A 17,057-nucleotide genomic window follows, 5' to 3' on the forward strand; every position below is an offset into this window, starting at 1 on the left:
AAATTACCAGTAAAACACACTACAATCATAATAGTATTTTGAGTGGAATGACATTGAATTTATAGATTGTTTTGAAGAGAATTATTATGATTACAATTGACAATATGCAATGAACATTTCCTACATTTATTTTCAGTACACATATATTTTTTACCATTTTGAATGAGGTCATTTTTTATTTTATTTTTTCATTGATTATTGCTGCTATAAAATATTATTGACTTTTCCCCAAGCTTTATTCAGGCATAACTGAAAATCAAAAATTGTATATATTTAACATGTAAAACCTGATAACCCAATTTAGGTATATATTGTGAAATATTCACCCAAACCATGCCAGTCAACATATCCAACACTTGACACCTGTACAATTTTTCTTTTTCCCCCCTTCTTTATTGTAGCAAGAATACCCAAGATTTACCCTCTCTGCAAATTTCAAAAACATAATATATTAACATTATGGATTCTTTATGTTGTTCTTATAAAACTGTTAACTTTTTATGCTTTATGGATTTTAAAAATCACATCATCTGCAAAATAAATAAATAAATAGAAATTAACAAACAAAATTCAGATTTCTTTTCATTTCCTATACTTCTCTGATATATATTAGATTAAAAAACAAAAACAAAAAAAAACTCAGTTATGTCCAGTGTGGCTCAGTGGTTGAGCATCAACTTATGAACCAGGAGGTCATGTTCAATTCCCTGTCAGAGTACATGCCTGGGTTGCAGGCTTGATCCCCAGTAAGGGGCATGCAGGAGGCAGCCAATCAGTGACCCTCTCTCATCATTGATGTTTCTATATCTCTCTCCTTCTCCCTCTCTCTGAAATCAATAAAAACATATTTTTTAAAAACCCTCAATTACAACACAGTACTATGCTGTAATTTTGACACTGGGTATCCTGGTCTTGTTTACTCTCTTTACACTTTTGGATACCTTTTTTTAACTTTATCTGCTTTATGTCATAGAGTTTCATCATGTATGAGGCCAGTTAGGGCAGGGCAAAAACCATGAGGAGGGAAATTTATTCTTCTGACTATGTAGTTTCTCTAAATCTGTATCTGGGGTGAAGCTGCTGTTGATATACCAAGATAATATATTCTTTGAATCTCTGAGTTTCAAAGTTTGATGACAAATTGTCTAGCCTCTCCCTCTTATGAAGGACTTTTTTCACTTTCTTTTTAAAAAAATTTTTTGTTGATTGGTTTTAGAGTGAGAGAAGTAGGAAGATGAGGGTAAGGGGTGGGGAGGGAGAAAGAAGAGAGAGAGAGAGAGAAAGAGAGAGAGAGAGAGAGAGACTTGTCATTCCACTTATTTATGTATTCATTGATTGATTCTTGTATGTGCCCTGACCAGGGATTGAAACCACAAATTTGGTGTCTGGGGACAACGCTCTAATCAACTGAGCTACCCAGCCAGGGCTCTTCTCTCTTTATTTAGCCATCTCTTAGTACCCTAATTTAAAAAAGTATATATTCTATCTGAAAGAGTATATCAGTTTTCCTTAAGGACCTTCGGAACTCTCCCTTTCCATTTTGTATGGTATTCTGTCTTAGTCATTGTTAACTAGCTGAAGATTTAGTAAGACATAAAAAGTCTCCTTCAAAATCTCCAGGGCACAGCTCATGATATTGCCTTCAGCAGTCAGGCATACACAGTGACCTCCTAACTTCTTTCAGTATCTACAGATTCCTGAGTCTGAACATTTCTTTGAAATTAAGGATGTCAATTCAATCATATTTTGTCCCAATCCTATCTCATACATTCTGAATATGAAATTGGCATTTTCTTAGTTCCCCATTGCTAAATTAGATCATAAAAATATCTTAAGGCCTCTTAATCATATATTTTGTCATCATTCTGTAATCTATTGACTCTTGTACTCCTCTCATTCCTTAAACAATTTGCCCTTGAAACAGAAACTTATTTGCTGTAACTTCTGTCAACATTTTATGTGACTTCAGTATCTGTGATGGTGACCCATTCCAACCACTTTTCAGGATTATTGGAAGCAGGGCTATGTGGACTGGGTTCTTTAATGAATTTATTCATAAAAATCACCATCATTACCAAAACAAAAAAGATAAATATTTATTAAATATTGAATGTATCATATGGCATATTTCATTTAATTATCAAACCAATGAAAAGGGTACTAAAATAATTCCATTTTACCAGATGACAAACAATAGTAAACATAGAATGCCAATTTCATACAGTTAGTGTGTGACAGGCAAAACAGAATTTCTAACATCAAGGTTTTTTTTTTAACCCCTAAAATACACTTGCTTGCTGAAATTAAAGTGCATAGACTATTTATTTCAAGCCAAGGTAAATTATCCAGGACTCCAAGGTTCAAGGAAAATAATCTTTTTATTTCTTACATTGATTTGGTATTGATTTTTAACTTACCTTTTTGTTAGTATGTGAACCTTTTCATAATATTCAAGTTGCTCTTCTAAAAAGTTACCTGAGTCATGTTTTTCTTTCTTAAAATTACTAGTAGTTTCACATTATTTATACAAACCTGGGTTTCTGTTCAAATCTGACCATTCATCTGAGAGCTTGAGAAAATAATTTGATCTCTCTGTCCTACATACAGGTCCCTCACCTATAAAAGGCAGATGTTGTTACCAGCATTAATTAGTATTATTGTGATGAATAAATATAACACTGAGTATACATTTCATAGCAAAATACTAAACTATTGTAGGAAAAAAATATCTACTTTGAATTTTTTTAAATGTGAGGGTGAAATCCAAATATTTTGAAGATAAATCAAGTGTTTATTTAGCCTAGCACCACTAGGCAAAAACCACTTGTATTTCTCTGTCTTCTTTCCCCTCTCCCCAAATGAAAATGATATAGAAAAGCTTATTCACAGCTTTCCTCTTTTTTTAGTGCACACGTGTGTGTATGTATGTGTGTGAATATATATGTGTGTATATATGTGTATATATATGCATTATAAAGAAACAGATTTAAAAATCTAACCCTGAAAAGGTTACAAATATTCAAGAGAACACTTCAAAGATTTTTTTTGTCTTTCTCTAAGTGTAAATAAGGTCAGATTTTACATTCTCACAGCATCGTGCTAGGCCTTGAAAAGGAGAGATTATAAAAATATTTTCTAGATATGAAGGAATTAAGGTACAGTCTAGAGGTAAGTTCATAGATAATTATATTTGGTCTGTTTAGAGTCTTTTTTATACAAGACTCTGTGTAAATATATTGTTTAATTTTCTATTGCTTTTTATTTTTGTGTCCTGGGTATAAAACATTTCAATCCTTTAGTCCTCTAGTGTAGTCTCTATTAATATCAGGATGCTCCTTGATGATTTGGTCCTAAAATCCACAATATGTAGAAAAAAAGTATTAGCTTTTAAGTTATCTATGTGTTTGCAGGTGAAATATTTTAATTTTGGGTATTAATTGTTTATTTCACTATCATCCATTTATTCAATAAATATATACCATACAGCGTGGACAAAAGTAGGTTTACAGTTGTTCATGTGGAAAATGATATAATAATTAATAAATAATAATACAAGCATAAACTCTGTTTTGAGAACTGACAACTGGAAACCTACTGTTGCCCCACCCTGTATGTCTATTCCATACACTGCCCTTTATGAGACATCAGTCAACCAGAAAATATCTGATTTTAGAGCTCACATTTTAACTTAAGAATTAGGTGCAGATAAAATAACTACAATATGTTGGCCTCATTCTATTGATCCAAATATCAGTTGATTGCAGTAAGAGTATTTTTATTTCAACTGTCTATAAAAAAACTGAGTAACTAGCCACTCCTACTTCCCAGCTTTACACATGAGAAGTCAGTCTGCGTTAAAACTTGAAATGTCAGTCTTTTGTCAGTTATCTTTATGTACCCCTAAAAATAAATTAAAATGCTTGATAATAGGATTTCTAGGAGAATTGAAAATATCATTATTTATGTTTCATTTAAATTTTTATTAAGATTATATAGGTTTGCCTATTTATTTATTTATTTATTTATTTATTTAGTGGCCTTGATGCATTTAGCATCAAAGCTCTTGACTGATTATATATATATATATATATATATATATATATATATATATATATATATATATAATATATCTTTATTGATTTCAGAGAGAGAAAAGGAGAGGGAGAGAGAGAGATAGAAACATCAATGATGAGAGAGTCATTGATCAGCTGCCTCCTGCATGCCCCTTACTGGTGATCGAGCCACCCCCGACTGGGCTGATTTTTATTTTTTATTTTTTTTTTATTTTTGACAGTATTATAGATGTTCCTGTATAGGTTTCAAGTGTATAATTCTATGATACATCATCATCATCTGTATATTGCATTGTGTGCCCATCATCCAAAGTCAAATCTTATTTACTACTCCCCAACCTCACTTCCCTCTGGAAACCACCATACTATTGTCTGTGTCTATGAGTTTTTGCTTATTTTTCTTGTTTGTTTATTTTTAGCTTTCAATTTTATATCCCACATATGAATAAAATCATATGGTTCTTAATTTTTCTGTCTGACTTATTTTGCTTAGCATGATACTCTCAAGATCTATCCATGTTATCTCAAATAGTAGTATTTCATCTTCTTTATGGCTGAGTAGTGTTCCATTGTATATGTGTACCACATCGTCTTTATCCAATCATCTATTAAAGAACACTTTTGGTGGCTAAGTCATGTGGCCACAGATGTCTGTGACCACATGACTTAGCCACCATGAATAATGCTGCAATGAACATAGTGGTGCATATATCTTTGGGAATAAATCTTTTCAAAATTTTTGGGGTAGATACCCAAGAGAGGGATTGCTGGATCATATGATAACTTTATTCTTAATTTTTTAATGTATTTTTATTTAACAACATGTGCTGATGGGGCAGAAAAGCAAAATCATTCGTTCTTGAATCTGTTTGGTCTTCACCCCATAAATAATGGGGTTGAGCATAGGTGGCACCACTACATAAAGGTTGGCTAGTAAAATGTGGATGTGGTGAGGGATGGTTTTACCCCCAAAACGATGAGCAAAAAATGAAAAGAATGCTGGAGCATAGAAAATAAGTATGACACAAATGTGGGAACCACATGTGTTAAGAGCCTTGCGTCTGGCAGCCCAAGAAGGTATCTGAAATACTGTGAGAAGGATCATTGTGTAGGACATAATGATAAACACTACATCCAATCCTGTAGAAAGCAGAGCCACAGTCAGGCCATAAATGATGTTGACATTGATATTGTCACATGCCAATCTAGCAATACCCATGTGCTCACAGTAGGAATGGAGGATGATGTTTCTCCCACAATATCTAAGTCGGTATACCAGAAAAATAAATGGAAAGCATATGGTAAAACTCCTGACCACAGCTGCTATTCCAATCTTTCTAATGACTGAAGAGTTTAGGATTGTGGTATATCTCAGAGGGTAACAGATGGCCACATAGCGGTCAAATGCCATGGCCAGGAGAATAGCAGATTCTGCCACAAAGATGAAATGTATGAAGAACATCTGGGATACACAGCTACCAAAGGATATATCCATGGAATGGAACAAGAAGATTGCCAGCATCTTGGGGGCTGTTGCTGTGGAGAGCAGGATATCTGCTAAGGCCAGCATGGAAAGGAAGAGATACATGGGCTCATGGAGACTGCACTCAGTCACGATCAAGAAGATTAGGAAGATATTGCCTATGACAGCCACAAAGTACATAGCACAGATAAGGACAGAGATCCAGGTGTGTGAATCTTCCAGTCCTGGGATTCCAATCAGGACATACCACATATCCTGGGGATTGGTGTGATTGTAAAAGGAAGGCACCATCTGTGGCCACATTCTCCAGACCTAGTTCCTTTAGTGAAAGACCACAGGGCTGACTGAAGATTCAGGAGCACCACCTTGGGCTGAATGATATCTGATCAGATGTTTTTCCTCCCAATATATTCTTCTGTATGAAAGAATAATGAGATAGATTAACTAGCATAAAAGTGCACTTTGACTCCTTCCATGGAAGAGTTAAATATTGTGCCCTGAAAATAAAAAGTAACATTTCATAAGTTCTTGATATGTGTCATAACACTTTATATATATTAACTTATTGAATCTTCATGATAACCTGTTAAAAAGACTTTTACAGCAATCCATTACATGGATACTGTTATTATTCCTATAGACAAAAAAAAAAAAAATTGTACCTTAACCCTTCAGCCCTTTGCTGGTCCCACTGGATTCAAAGTCAAGCAGGGTAAATTTAAAAGCTCTGATCTTAATGACCACTCAATATTGACTATGAAAATAAAACTAGATATAAAAACATGTCATTAAATTTTTCACTGATCACATCCCTGAGTAAAAGAGGCAGATGTGAAATTGAATTGTACTGCCTGTGGAAGAGGGAAGGAATAGGTGTTGACAAAATAGATTGCAGGCAACACGGCGCACATGCCCTCTTCAACACTGATTGACCCCTGACTTGGTGCTGAGCCCTGTGCTAGGCATTGAGGACACACCGATGACTTAAAATGATCCCTGTCTGCCAATCAATATATCCCTTAAAATTGTAGGACCAACATCAAAAACTACAGGGTAGGGCAAAAGTAGGCTTACTGTTGTTTGTATGGAAATAATGCAAGAATTAGTACATAATAATACAAGGATAAACTCTGTCTTTCATGTACTATATGTGTGTGTGTGTGTGTGTGTGTTTATAAACATTAGATATAAACAAAGGTATAGACATAGATACAACATAAGTGGATGAAAAGTGGTTTCCATAGTCCCCTAGTCCCTGTTTGCAAATAAAAGCTAGCTAAATTTCTTATTTTCTAAGGTGGTACACAGGGTTCAGAAATGAATTTCTCTTTATCTCTTGATTCTACTGCAGTTCAGTGCACTAATCATTGTACAGCATAGTTTTACTACCTTTACTTTTGTTTTTATTCAGTTTTCAATATCTTAATCCCTCATTTTATATGATTGAAGTGTTTGGCCTCTTTTTTGAGTTATAAGTTAGAACACATAATACTCAAATGGTCAGCACATTATGATTTTATTTATGTTGTGGTATAATTCTTTTAAAATAATATAGCATCTTGCCCAGCCGAGAGTGGCTCAGCGGTTGAGCATCGACCTGGGATTCAGGTGATCGGGGTTTGACTCCTAGTCAGGGCACATGCCCGGGTTGTGGGCTCGATCAATGACTCTCTCATCATTGATGTTTCTATCTCTCTCTCCCTCTCCTTTCCTCTCTCTGAAATCAATAAAGATATATTTTTTAAAAATAAAATAAAATAATATAACATCTTGATATGCATAAATCTATGGATCTACTTTAATTATATAAATCAATTGTTTAACTACTTCACATACAGCTAAAGTTAATTGTTTGAAGTTTTAGTGGGTTTTGATGCTTCGGGGAGTGAGAGAAAAGATCATTTTGAGCACACCTATACATATCTACGACACAGCCATGAATGTGAGTGTAGTGCAGTTATGAAGGCGGGCTTGTAGTGAGTGAGGTTTCATAAGCACATTAAGAATGGGGGAGACTGACAAAATGTCAGAGGGATGGAGGGGAGCAGGGGAGTGGAGGGGGAAAGAGTAACCAAAGAATTTATATGCATATATGCACAACCCAAGGACACGGACAATGGTGGGGAGAGTGACTGGGGAGGGGGAAGGAACGGGGGGGGGGGGGACGGATCACTGGGGAGAAAAAGGGACATCTGTAATACTTTAAACAAAAATAAAAATTTAAAAAAACAAAAACAAAACAAACAAAAAAAAGAATGGGGGAGAGAAGAGTCTAAGTGATAGAAAGAAATACAGGAATGGAGATGGGAGGGAGGAAAAGAAATTTTGCAAGTTTTCTTCCAGCTCTACTGATGATCTTCTGGGATACCAGTGATCTGTTTTGTTTTATTAGTTTTTGTCTTGACTGTAGCATTATCACTTGTGGTTACCTAACTTATAGGTCTGGGGCTCCTTGTAGCATTATTTTATAATATTATTGATGGAATATTCTGACTGAATCATTAATATATGCACAGGGCAGTATATGGTAATACAAACAGTGTGCTACTAGGGCCACATAGAATTGAATTTAAACACTGGCTAAGTCATATTCTGGCTGCATGACCATTATATTTAAAGTTCAGTTTTACTCGTAAAATACCTGAAAACAAACACCAATTACAAATGTGCAGCAATTCTGAAGTTAGCATTTTAGGATGCTTGCTACATAAACCAGATATGTTTCTATCACCAAAAACATGTGAAATTAGAGCACTAACAAAATTACCATCACTAAGACTAACAAGTTTCATTTTCTGGACTTTAGGCATATAAGCCACTACACATAGACTGAACTGGTTTAAGGTATCCATACAGGCTTTGATTTGTCTTCCTATACTGAGCACATGGTACCAACTGGTAATTTTCACCCCAAAATTATCACTTCATTTTTACAAGGTACAGGAAGTTTAACATAGTGATGGACACTTAGGCACTTGGGCTTAGAAACAGAGTATTCTTGCCCCCTCACCAATGTAACATTTTTGTCTTGAGGAAAGAGTTAAAATCTCTGAGTTTCAGCTTCCTCATATGCACCTAGCCCAGCACCTGATATATAATGAATAATCAGTAAATTAGTAAATTCTATGGAGAAAAATAATGCATATATTTATATATATGTGTATATATACACACATTATTTTTAACTATTAAACTTGTTTAATAACTGAGCCTTGTTTTTAACTACTGTAATAAAAGTTCAGTGCATCCAAGCACAACATTCAGATCTGAGTGTCAAAGAAAAATGGCCATTGCATTAACATGTTCTAAACGGAAAAATACATGTATTTGTGCTCTTTGCAGAGGACCCACTTAATAAAAGAGCACAAAGATAGACTACAATTGCAGGTCAAGTTCAGAGTTAAAGTCACATCCAATACATCATCTGTCAGGGTTAAGGAAAATGCAAATGATTCAGTTCCAGAAAGAATGAGCAGCTTCTACAGTTTCCTGAATTTTTTTTCTGGTATCTTTTTCTACAATCTTCACTGAGCATAACTCAGCCTACTTACCTATATTTTCTAGGATCCTGAAGTATTTAACTGGCTGAGTAGAGAAAAAAATAAAAGCAAGGAGTTGTCCAAAACACAAATAGGAACCTGGAACTCTCTATTTATACCTCCTTTTAGGCATCTCCCAAGACCAATATTTTCAGCCTCCAGAGGACTGAATTGCATTTCTCTCATAGAAAGCAAGAGCCTGGAGCTGGTCTGGTACACAGACCTCAGGGAGAGGCACCCTTGCTTTCTTTCCCTCTATAATTTGTTCAGTTTCTAAAGATATTATTATTGTTTTTGCCAGACTAAAAAAGGAGTGGGTTTCTGAATACTTTAGTTAGGAAATCTCACATGAATGTTTACCTTTTCTACCATGCTCAGTCCCATCCATGAGTTTTTCCAAGATTGTTCTGTGCTGAACATTTTTTTTCTCATTAGTATTCCATCTATAGATACCCCAGATTCATATTCATCTATATTGTTTTGCTTTTTGAGAATAATATGTGAGATTTCTATCTGTATAAAATTTGTTTTAATAAACACCACTATCATTCCCTCTCACAGTGCCTCTTTGTGTACAACTATAATTTTAGTGAATTACAGAAAGTAGAAGAAATAAAACATTTGCAATCTGCCAGGTTTACATGTAAATTGACTCTTTAATATTCCTAAAATTTTATTTTACTATTAAATTAAGGACCAAAACTTGCATAAATAAAAATACAGATTGATTAATTGGCACACAATCAACAAAAGCTTACAACAAACACTCTGAACAAGAAAGAGAACACCAGCAGCATCCCCAAAACTAACATAGATTCTGATTCAGTAAGGCTGGACTGGAGCTCAAGATTCTGCATTTCTTTAAGCTGCCTGATGATGCTGAGGATATAGGACCAGAAGCCATACATTTAGTGGAAAAGCTGTAGGATACCAGTTACCTCTGCATAGGAGTGCTTGGCTGGGTTGGTATTATTATTATTTTTTTAAATTTCCAATAGAATCATTCTAGAAAATGGGTGTGTTTTGGCCTCTGTTCATTACTCTAGCAGATTCTCCCTTTTTCAAAAAGTGGTCACAAATATCCTAGGGAGCAAGGGCACAGCCTCTGGTAGAAAAATCTTCTGAGTCTATTTAATGATAAAGCTTTGATAGACCTAGGAAAATTAGTCAGTATAGTGTACCATGAGCATCTACTTGTGGGTTTATTATGAGTGGATTCTTTTTTACAAAAAGCTTGTTTCCTCACTTCCAAGAATCACCTATCTTTCCCATTCTGGACCTTAGCTTTTGGATGTGGAGGTAAATCCAACTGAGACTAGACTTTGTGATTTCCAGCATCCTACTCTGTTACCACACCCCGAGCAATATTCTCTAGCTTTCTCCTTATTATTGTGACTTTACTTAAGGAAGCAGTGTACAGTGGCATGACAGTCTGCCTATAACAAAACCCAAAAGAGGAGAATGTGTGTTTCCCTAAGCTCACTGCGTTGCTTCAGTAGAGTTTCCCACTCAAGTTGGTTAGTAGCCTTACAGGTCTCATAAGGTCTGGTCAACTCCTACAAGGTCATGTTTCTCACTGGCTCTTCAGGCCACTAGTCTGACAGCAGTGCCAGGACGAAATTCATGGATAACAAGTTCTTTATTTCATAAAACTGGCTCTCTGGAATCTACTGCAGAAGAATGCCCTTGCCTAGTTTCTGAAAAGGCTGTGAAGTGCCAGATGGTGCTTTTCACACCTGTCATGGGCCTGAGCTGATGACTCTGAAATGGCCTTTCCTCCCTAGGTAGAGGTATAGGTATTTTATAAGTTATCACCCCAAGATAGATGCCTTTACAAAACAACCAAAAGTAAAATCTTTCTAAACCTCTTTCTTTCTGTGTAAAACCCAGTAATCATAGGAAATTTACTTTCATCAGCTTTCTTTACTCATTTTCCATCCTTCGGTTGACCTCCGCCATTTGGTCATGAATTTTAAACATTCTGAAGAACTCCACAAATCTCACCATCCTAGTATAACTATAGAGTTCTACATTAACTGTGATTTCTGAGAATATGCCAGATATCTTCCCACCTATTTTTCACAGCCATTATTTCCAGCTATGTTGGTTCTATAAGTTGCCATAATCTTTATACTCAGAGTATAAAGTTCTCAAATGAACCCTTCCACTCACCATATTAAACATGACCCTCAGACCAACCACTTAGGTGTGTTGGATGTATAACTCTAATCCTTTAACTCGGAGTAAGTTCATGTTGGCACTCCCATCATTACTGGCAGCTGGAAAATATATCCTGCTATTGTACAGGCCCCTGCTTTCCCAAGAATGAGTCAGCTCTGGGAAGAAGTGATTATTCAGTATCAAGGCATAGAATGGAACTTGTCAGGTTAGTGAGCAACATGTGCCAAAAGATTATCTATGAGACACCTACATGGCCTCCACAGAATCAACAGCTAACTGCTGCTTTCGTTCTAAAACTGGACCATACAAAACTTGTCAAACTGGCTGTGTTACAGTCTGCCAGTATGGACCATGCATATATTCATTGTCATTAGGGCAATTAGTACAAACCTGACATTTGTATTAACCTAATTGGTTACAGTAATTTTGATTCTGTAGCAAGAGAATAAATTACATTAAATTAGCAATTAGGACACAGTTATTTTTCATCCCTTCCTTAAACCCTACCTTATAGTCTTCAGCTCTGGTAGCTTTGACAGAAAGTAGACTAGCTCCTCACTGATATCAGAAAATTCACTCTTTTCTTCTAATTAACCCCCTATTCTAACCCGGAGTCTTAATTTATTATCCTGTGGATAATTTTACATTTTAATTTCTGGCCAGGATACTTTATTCTGTCCAGAAACTGTTCTTCACATTTTGAGGCTTAAGCTATTGGAAATTAAGCCCTTATTTTTATTTTTTTAAACAGAGTCAATAAGCAGAGACTACTTAATTGAATGAAGTATAAAAAGGAGAAAAAGACATAAACACAGATTATTTTAAATGAAAGTTTAAAATGCATGGTTAGATTTATATCTAAAAATATTAAGATATACTTGCTTTCTTGGTGTAAAATTACTTTAATGTATTACTCTGTTGAGTGTTAACAGTTTCCACCTTATGTACCTAAGAGATTATAGGAAGATTGAAGCAATTATTTTCTTTTTATCCCTACAGGCACTTAACTGAATCCTTTTTTTCTTGAACGCATTCTGTCATAAACATACAGTTTCATCTGTTCAGGACATTTCCCTGTTTGAATTTAAAGGCAAAGGATTCAGAGCAAAATCCACTTCCAGGTAAAGGGCAGTGGAGTCCACATATGTAACAAAAAGTAAGAATTTAAATTTAAAGTAGATGTGGTAAAAGTTGAATCATGAGTCATATTTGATTATATGTTCTTTTTATATTGTATACTTGCACTGTCCAATACCATGGTCTTTTAATATTTAAATATAAAATAACTACAGTTAACAGGAATTTTAAAAGGAGTTGCCTGATTGTCCTATGTATATTTCAAGTGCTCAGTGGCCACATATAGCTATTTATTCTATATTGTAGAATATTTCCATCATTTTAGAAAAAATTATTGGGCAATTATGGTCCATATAGTTATCACAATATTCCCATGAGTTTAATATTTACCCATTTTGGAGATTAATTAACTGAATCTCAATAAATTAAAGAAACTTAAAGTTATCCAGTTTTGAAACTGGAAGACGTAGGGTTTAAATTTAGCTTTGTTATACTGCAAAGAAAATACTTGAAAATCTATTTTGGGCACTTAACTACTTTTATACTTTCTTGAATATTGATTATACTAATGGAATAACCTACAAAAGTTTTGTTTTGCACAAATCAAGTTGATAGGGTTTATGGAATATTTCAGGCAGAATCTCCCACGAACAACTCATTTCCAGGACAAAGGCTAAAATGGAACGGGCTTGTAGATGATTCTCTGACCACATTTAAAGTGTGTTTAAAATCAAGAACCATGGACTCAGGAAGAAAGCTGTATTTCTAACAAAACTGATTTTTGTGTACTTACTATTATTGTCTCTTTTTATTTTTTAAGGGGCCTGAATAAGTCAATATCTTTTCAGAGAAAAGAGTCTGAGTATTCTGCTGCGAATCTGCTGAGTCTTGACACTGTAGATGATGGGGTTCATGAAAGGTGGGAAAAGAATGTAGATGTTGCCCATGAGGACATGGACCACGGGGGGAGATGCCTGCCAAAGCGGTGCACCATGGTCAAGCTGACCACAGGGATGTAGAGCACGAGGATAGCACAGATGTGGGAGATGCAGGTCTGAAATGACTTACGCCGCTCCTCCTGAGAGGCAACTGCCAGGACTGATTTAAGAATCAGGACATAGGACACAAGGATAAGAACAGCATCCAACAATAGTGTGCAAACGACCAGCATCAGGGCGTAGTAGCTATTGAAGCGGATGTCTGAGCAAGCTAGATGGAGGAGGTCCTGGTGCAGGCAGAAAGAGTGAGACAGGATGCGAGGGCGGCAGTAATTTAAGAACTTCAGGTGAATGATGGCTGGAGGTATGAGTAATGTACTCCTACATAAAATCGCCACCCCAATTTTTATGATTTTGTCATTAGTTAGGATGGAGGAGTAGCGTAGTGGGTGGCAAATGGCGATGTAGCGATCAAAGGCCATAGCAAGAAGGACAGAGGACTCCATGAAGGACAGACCCTGGACGAAATAGGCCTGGGCAATGCAGGCATCCAGGCCGACCTCCTGGCTGAGCCCCCACAGGATCCCCAGCACCGTGTGCACTGTGGACAGCCCCATGCACAGGTCCGTGAGGGCCAGCAAGGCCAGGAAGTAGAACATGGGCTGGTGCAGGCTCGGCTCTGTCCGGATCACCTGCAGCACCAGGCAGTTGCCCAGAAGCACCATGGCATAGATGGTGGAGAAAGGGATGGAGAGCCAAGGATATTGTTGCTCCAGGCCAGAAAATCCAGTGAGATGGAAGGAGGAGAAATTCATGCTAGGGCTCACTGAAGCAATCATTCTGGAACTGAAATACATCTTCCAGGCAGCAAGAGTGTATATTTCAAAGGGAATGCTCCAATTTCAGATGACCTGGATGGAATTTTGAGGTAAACAGCATTACACTAAAAAGTTAACTCACTTGACAAAATATAGCCAAGCAACTCTGTTTTTTAGAGGCATATTGTCTGCTGTGTAGAAGAGAAGGGTCTTTTTCTGAAGTCATTTAAGAGTCATTATTCATCCACTGACAGGGTTTAAAGCTGTCTTTGGAAGCCACATGTAAAAACAAATAGTCTACCGTAGAAAACTAATTCTCAGAAAAGATATGATGCCTGGGACATTTTCACAAGGATGCTGGTGAGATGTCGTAAGTGTAAAATTAAAAGCGGATGTTCTAAAAATAATTCTTTGTCTCCTCCCTGCAGTTCATCAAGCATTTAAGAATAATCTTTGAGCTTTAATATTCTAAGTGCATTTAAATAGTCATTTCATACCCATCATTTCCTACTTCGTGCTGTCTCCAAGTGTATTTTTCCTCCAAATAGTATTTAGTGAAGATGTTCCTGTTTTATCGCACTCCAGATGACATAGCCAACGATTACTTTTCTTTCCTTGGTGATAGACAGAGAGGGATATTTATACACGAGACCTTGGTGAATGATTTCCCACAGGAGCACTGTCCCTCTGAGATATTAGAATCATCTGTGCCTCAGTGGCACAGAGACTTAGGTTGAAGACACACACTCTCTGACATCAGCCCAGTGTATCCTATGCACTTATTCATTCATTCAGCGGGTATGCTGAGTACTCATTTAATATGCATTTATGGAACAGACTGAGCAATTGTTTTCTCTTCATTAGAATCTGCCATTCCAGAGATCAGAAGACCAAAGTCAAATAGCTGTCTAGAATTTTAAAAGCATCATTGCAGCAGCAAGGATTGGCTTCTTCCTCACATAGTTTTCCTGCCTGACTTAAGCTCTGGCCCTGGGAGTCTTCACAAAAGATTTAAAGGCTCTTGTAATGTAGACAGGTGTTTTAAAGTCCATACTGACTTTCACATTTGACTTAATTATTTCAATGTGTTAAAGTAGCTTCAGATTCCAGCTTGCCTTTGTGATCTGTTCTTCATGTTTGTCGTGTTATCCCACCAGCCAGCTCCTCGGGCTAATCTTCTGAATGTATCTTTTGTCCCTGTCAACATTAGATAACTCAGCTCACCATTTTAATGCATTTCTTCCATTAAATGGAATTTCTTTGCCCTTTAAAGAAAATTTGGTCAGCTTTTGAACACTTCTCTTATTTCTCAAAATTTCGATTTTCCTTCTTTTATGAGATTTTTCTCCTGGTGTTCTCTCTGCCTAAGATGTTCTTTCACAAGGAGGAGACAGGGGTTGAGAATAAAATCCTCAACCTCTGCTTCCTATTTGTAAAACATCTTAAATTTTTCCCTCTGAGCCACAACCATCACTTCTTAGGAAGCCCCTTAACTAAAACATGCTCTCCATATATTTACTATTTTGGAAATATGTTTATCTTTATAAAATTTACTCCAGTTATAATTTGACATTGATTAGCCTAGTTATTTGACTTTCTCTGTTACACATGGAATTTTAAGTTTCCAGACAGTGAGGAGAGTATCAACTTTTACTCATTACTGTAGCTTAGAATTTGCACCTCTATGACCTTACCTCTCCTCCGAGCACATACTCATGGATTCAACTGCCCACTTGATATCTCCATCTGGGTATTTAATCTAAAAATTAAAATTATGGCAATAAAATATTTGATTTTCCTCAGAAATCTATTCTCTCTCCATTTCCCCCTAATGTCATAAGTCCACCAATCATACAATTGCTTAAGGAAACTCTTGAGAGCCATTCTTGATTCCTTGCTGTTCTTCCCCATTCTTCTTATTAGATCCTTCATCAATATTTATAACTTACATCCTAAAACATACCATGAATCTGCTCACTTTTTACCTATAACTGCTGATGTCAGTTCATAACATCATCATCTGCTTCTTGGCAATTGTATTGATATAGTAGCTAGTGCCATTGTTTTTTTACTTGCTCCCTAAAAAGATTTTCACCCCAGAGAAACTGGACTGCTTTTCTGCAAGCACCTAATAAATCACATAAGTCCTTGATGAAAAAAAAATCTGATGGGCTTTTATTGCTCTTAAAATATAAATTATTTATCATGGTCAGAAATCTTTATATGACCTGGTTGATCTACCTCTCCTACATTGTAAATCACTGTTGCCTTCACTCCCTAATCTCTAGGCATCTTTCTCTTCCTGAAAACAAATTATGAGTGTTCCTGTCTCAGGATTTTTGCCCTTCATCTTCTCTCTGCTTAGAATTATCTACTCCAAATGTTTGCATAAAAGCTCCTTTCATCATTCAGGTTTCAGTGCAATGCTGCTTCCTCAGAGGGATTTTTGTAACCCCACCATCATTTTTATCTCCCATCCTCTCAAATAAGTTGCTCTCATTGGAACACTCTGATTTGTATTTATACTACTTATATGCTGATTGTCCATTAGATTTATTGGAAGCTCTAGAAGAACAGGAGCCATGTCTTGTTTTTGCTCATTGACATGCAAAATGAGATTTAGCATAGAGCAGGTATTTATTAAATAATTGTTGAATTAATGAACTAATCTATGGGTTAAAAGTTGCACAGTTACAGCCATACAAAAACAAGGTAAATGCAAATACATTGTAAAAATACCGTAAGACCTAAACACTCATATATTAAAGCACACATATGATCCTTGCTCCACACACGCTATCAATCTCACGTCATCGAATATAAGGTTTACTTGACATATAAAACATGCTGCCCTAGGAATCCTTGATGACATTGGACACAACACTCAGAATTCAAATATGGTTTCTATCATTCTTAGCTTGACCCAGACACGTAGGCAAAGCCCTGGG

At 36.1% G+C, this 17,057-nt stretch overlaps 2 protein-coding genes across 2 annotated transcripts; both read right to left on the reverse strand.

Annotated features, from left to right (window-relative positions):
* Positions 1-4,887: 4,887 nt before the first annotated feature.
* Positions 4,888-5,859, reverse strand: LOC107538616 (olfactory receptor 52Z1P-like). The gene has a single exon (XM_016214934.2). The coding sequence runs from the start codon at positions 5,857-5,859 to the stop codon at positions 4,888-4,890; it is 972 nt and encodes a 323-aa protein (XP_016070420.1).
* Positions 5,860-13,186: 7,327 nt separating this feature from the next.
* LOC107538704 (olfactory receptor 51V1-like) lies at positions 13,187-14,148 on the reverse strand. The gene is given in 2 exon segments (XM_016215027.2): positions 13,187-13,320; positions 13,323-14,148. Coding segments are annotated over 2 exon segments (960 nt in total).
* Positions 14,149-17,057: the final 2,909 nt, after the last annotated feature.

The sequence above is a fragment of the Miniopterus natalensis genome, chromosome 11, assembly GCF_054644295.1.
Source record: "Miniopterus natalensis isolate mMinNat1 chromosome 11, mMinNat1.hap1, whole genome shotgun sequence".
Lineage (NCBI taxonomy): Eukaryota > Metazoa > Chordata > Mammalia > Chiroptera > Miniopteridae > Miniopterus > Miniopterus natalensis.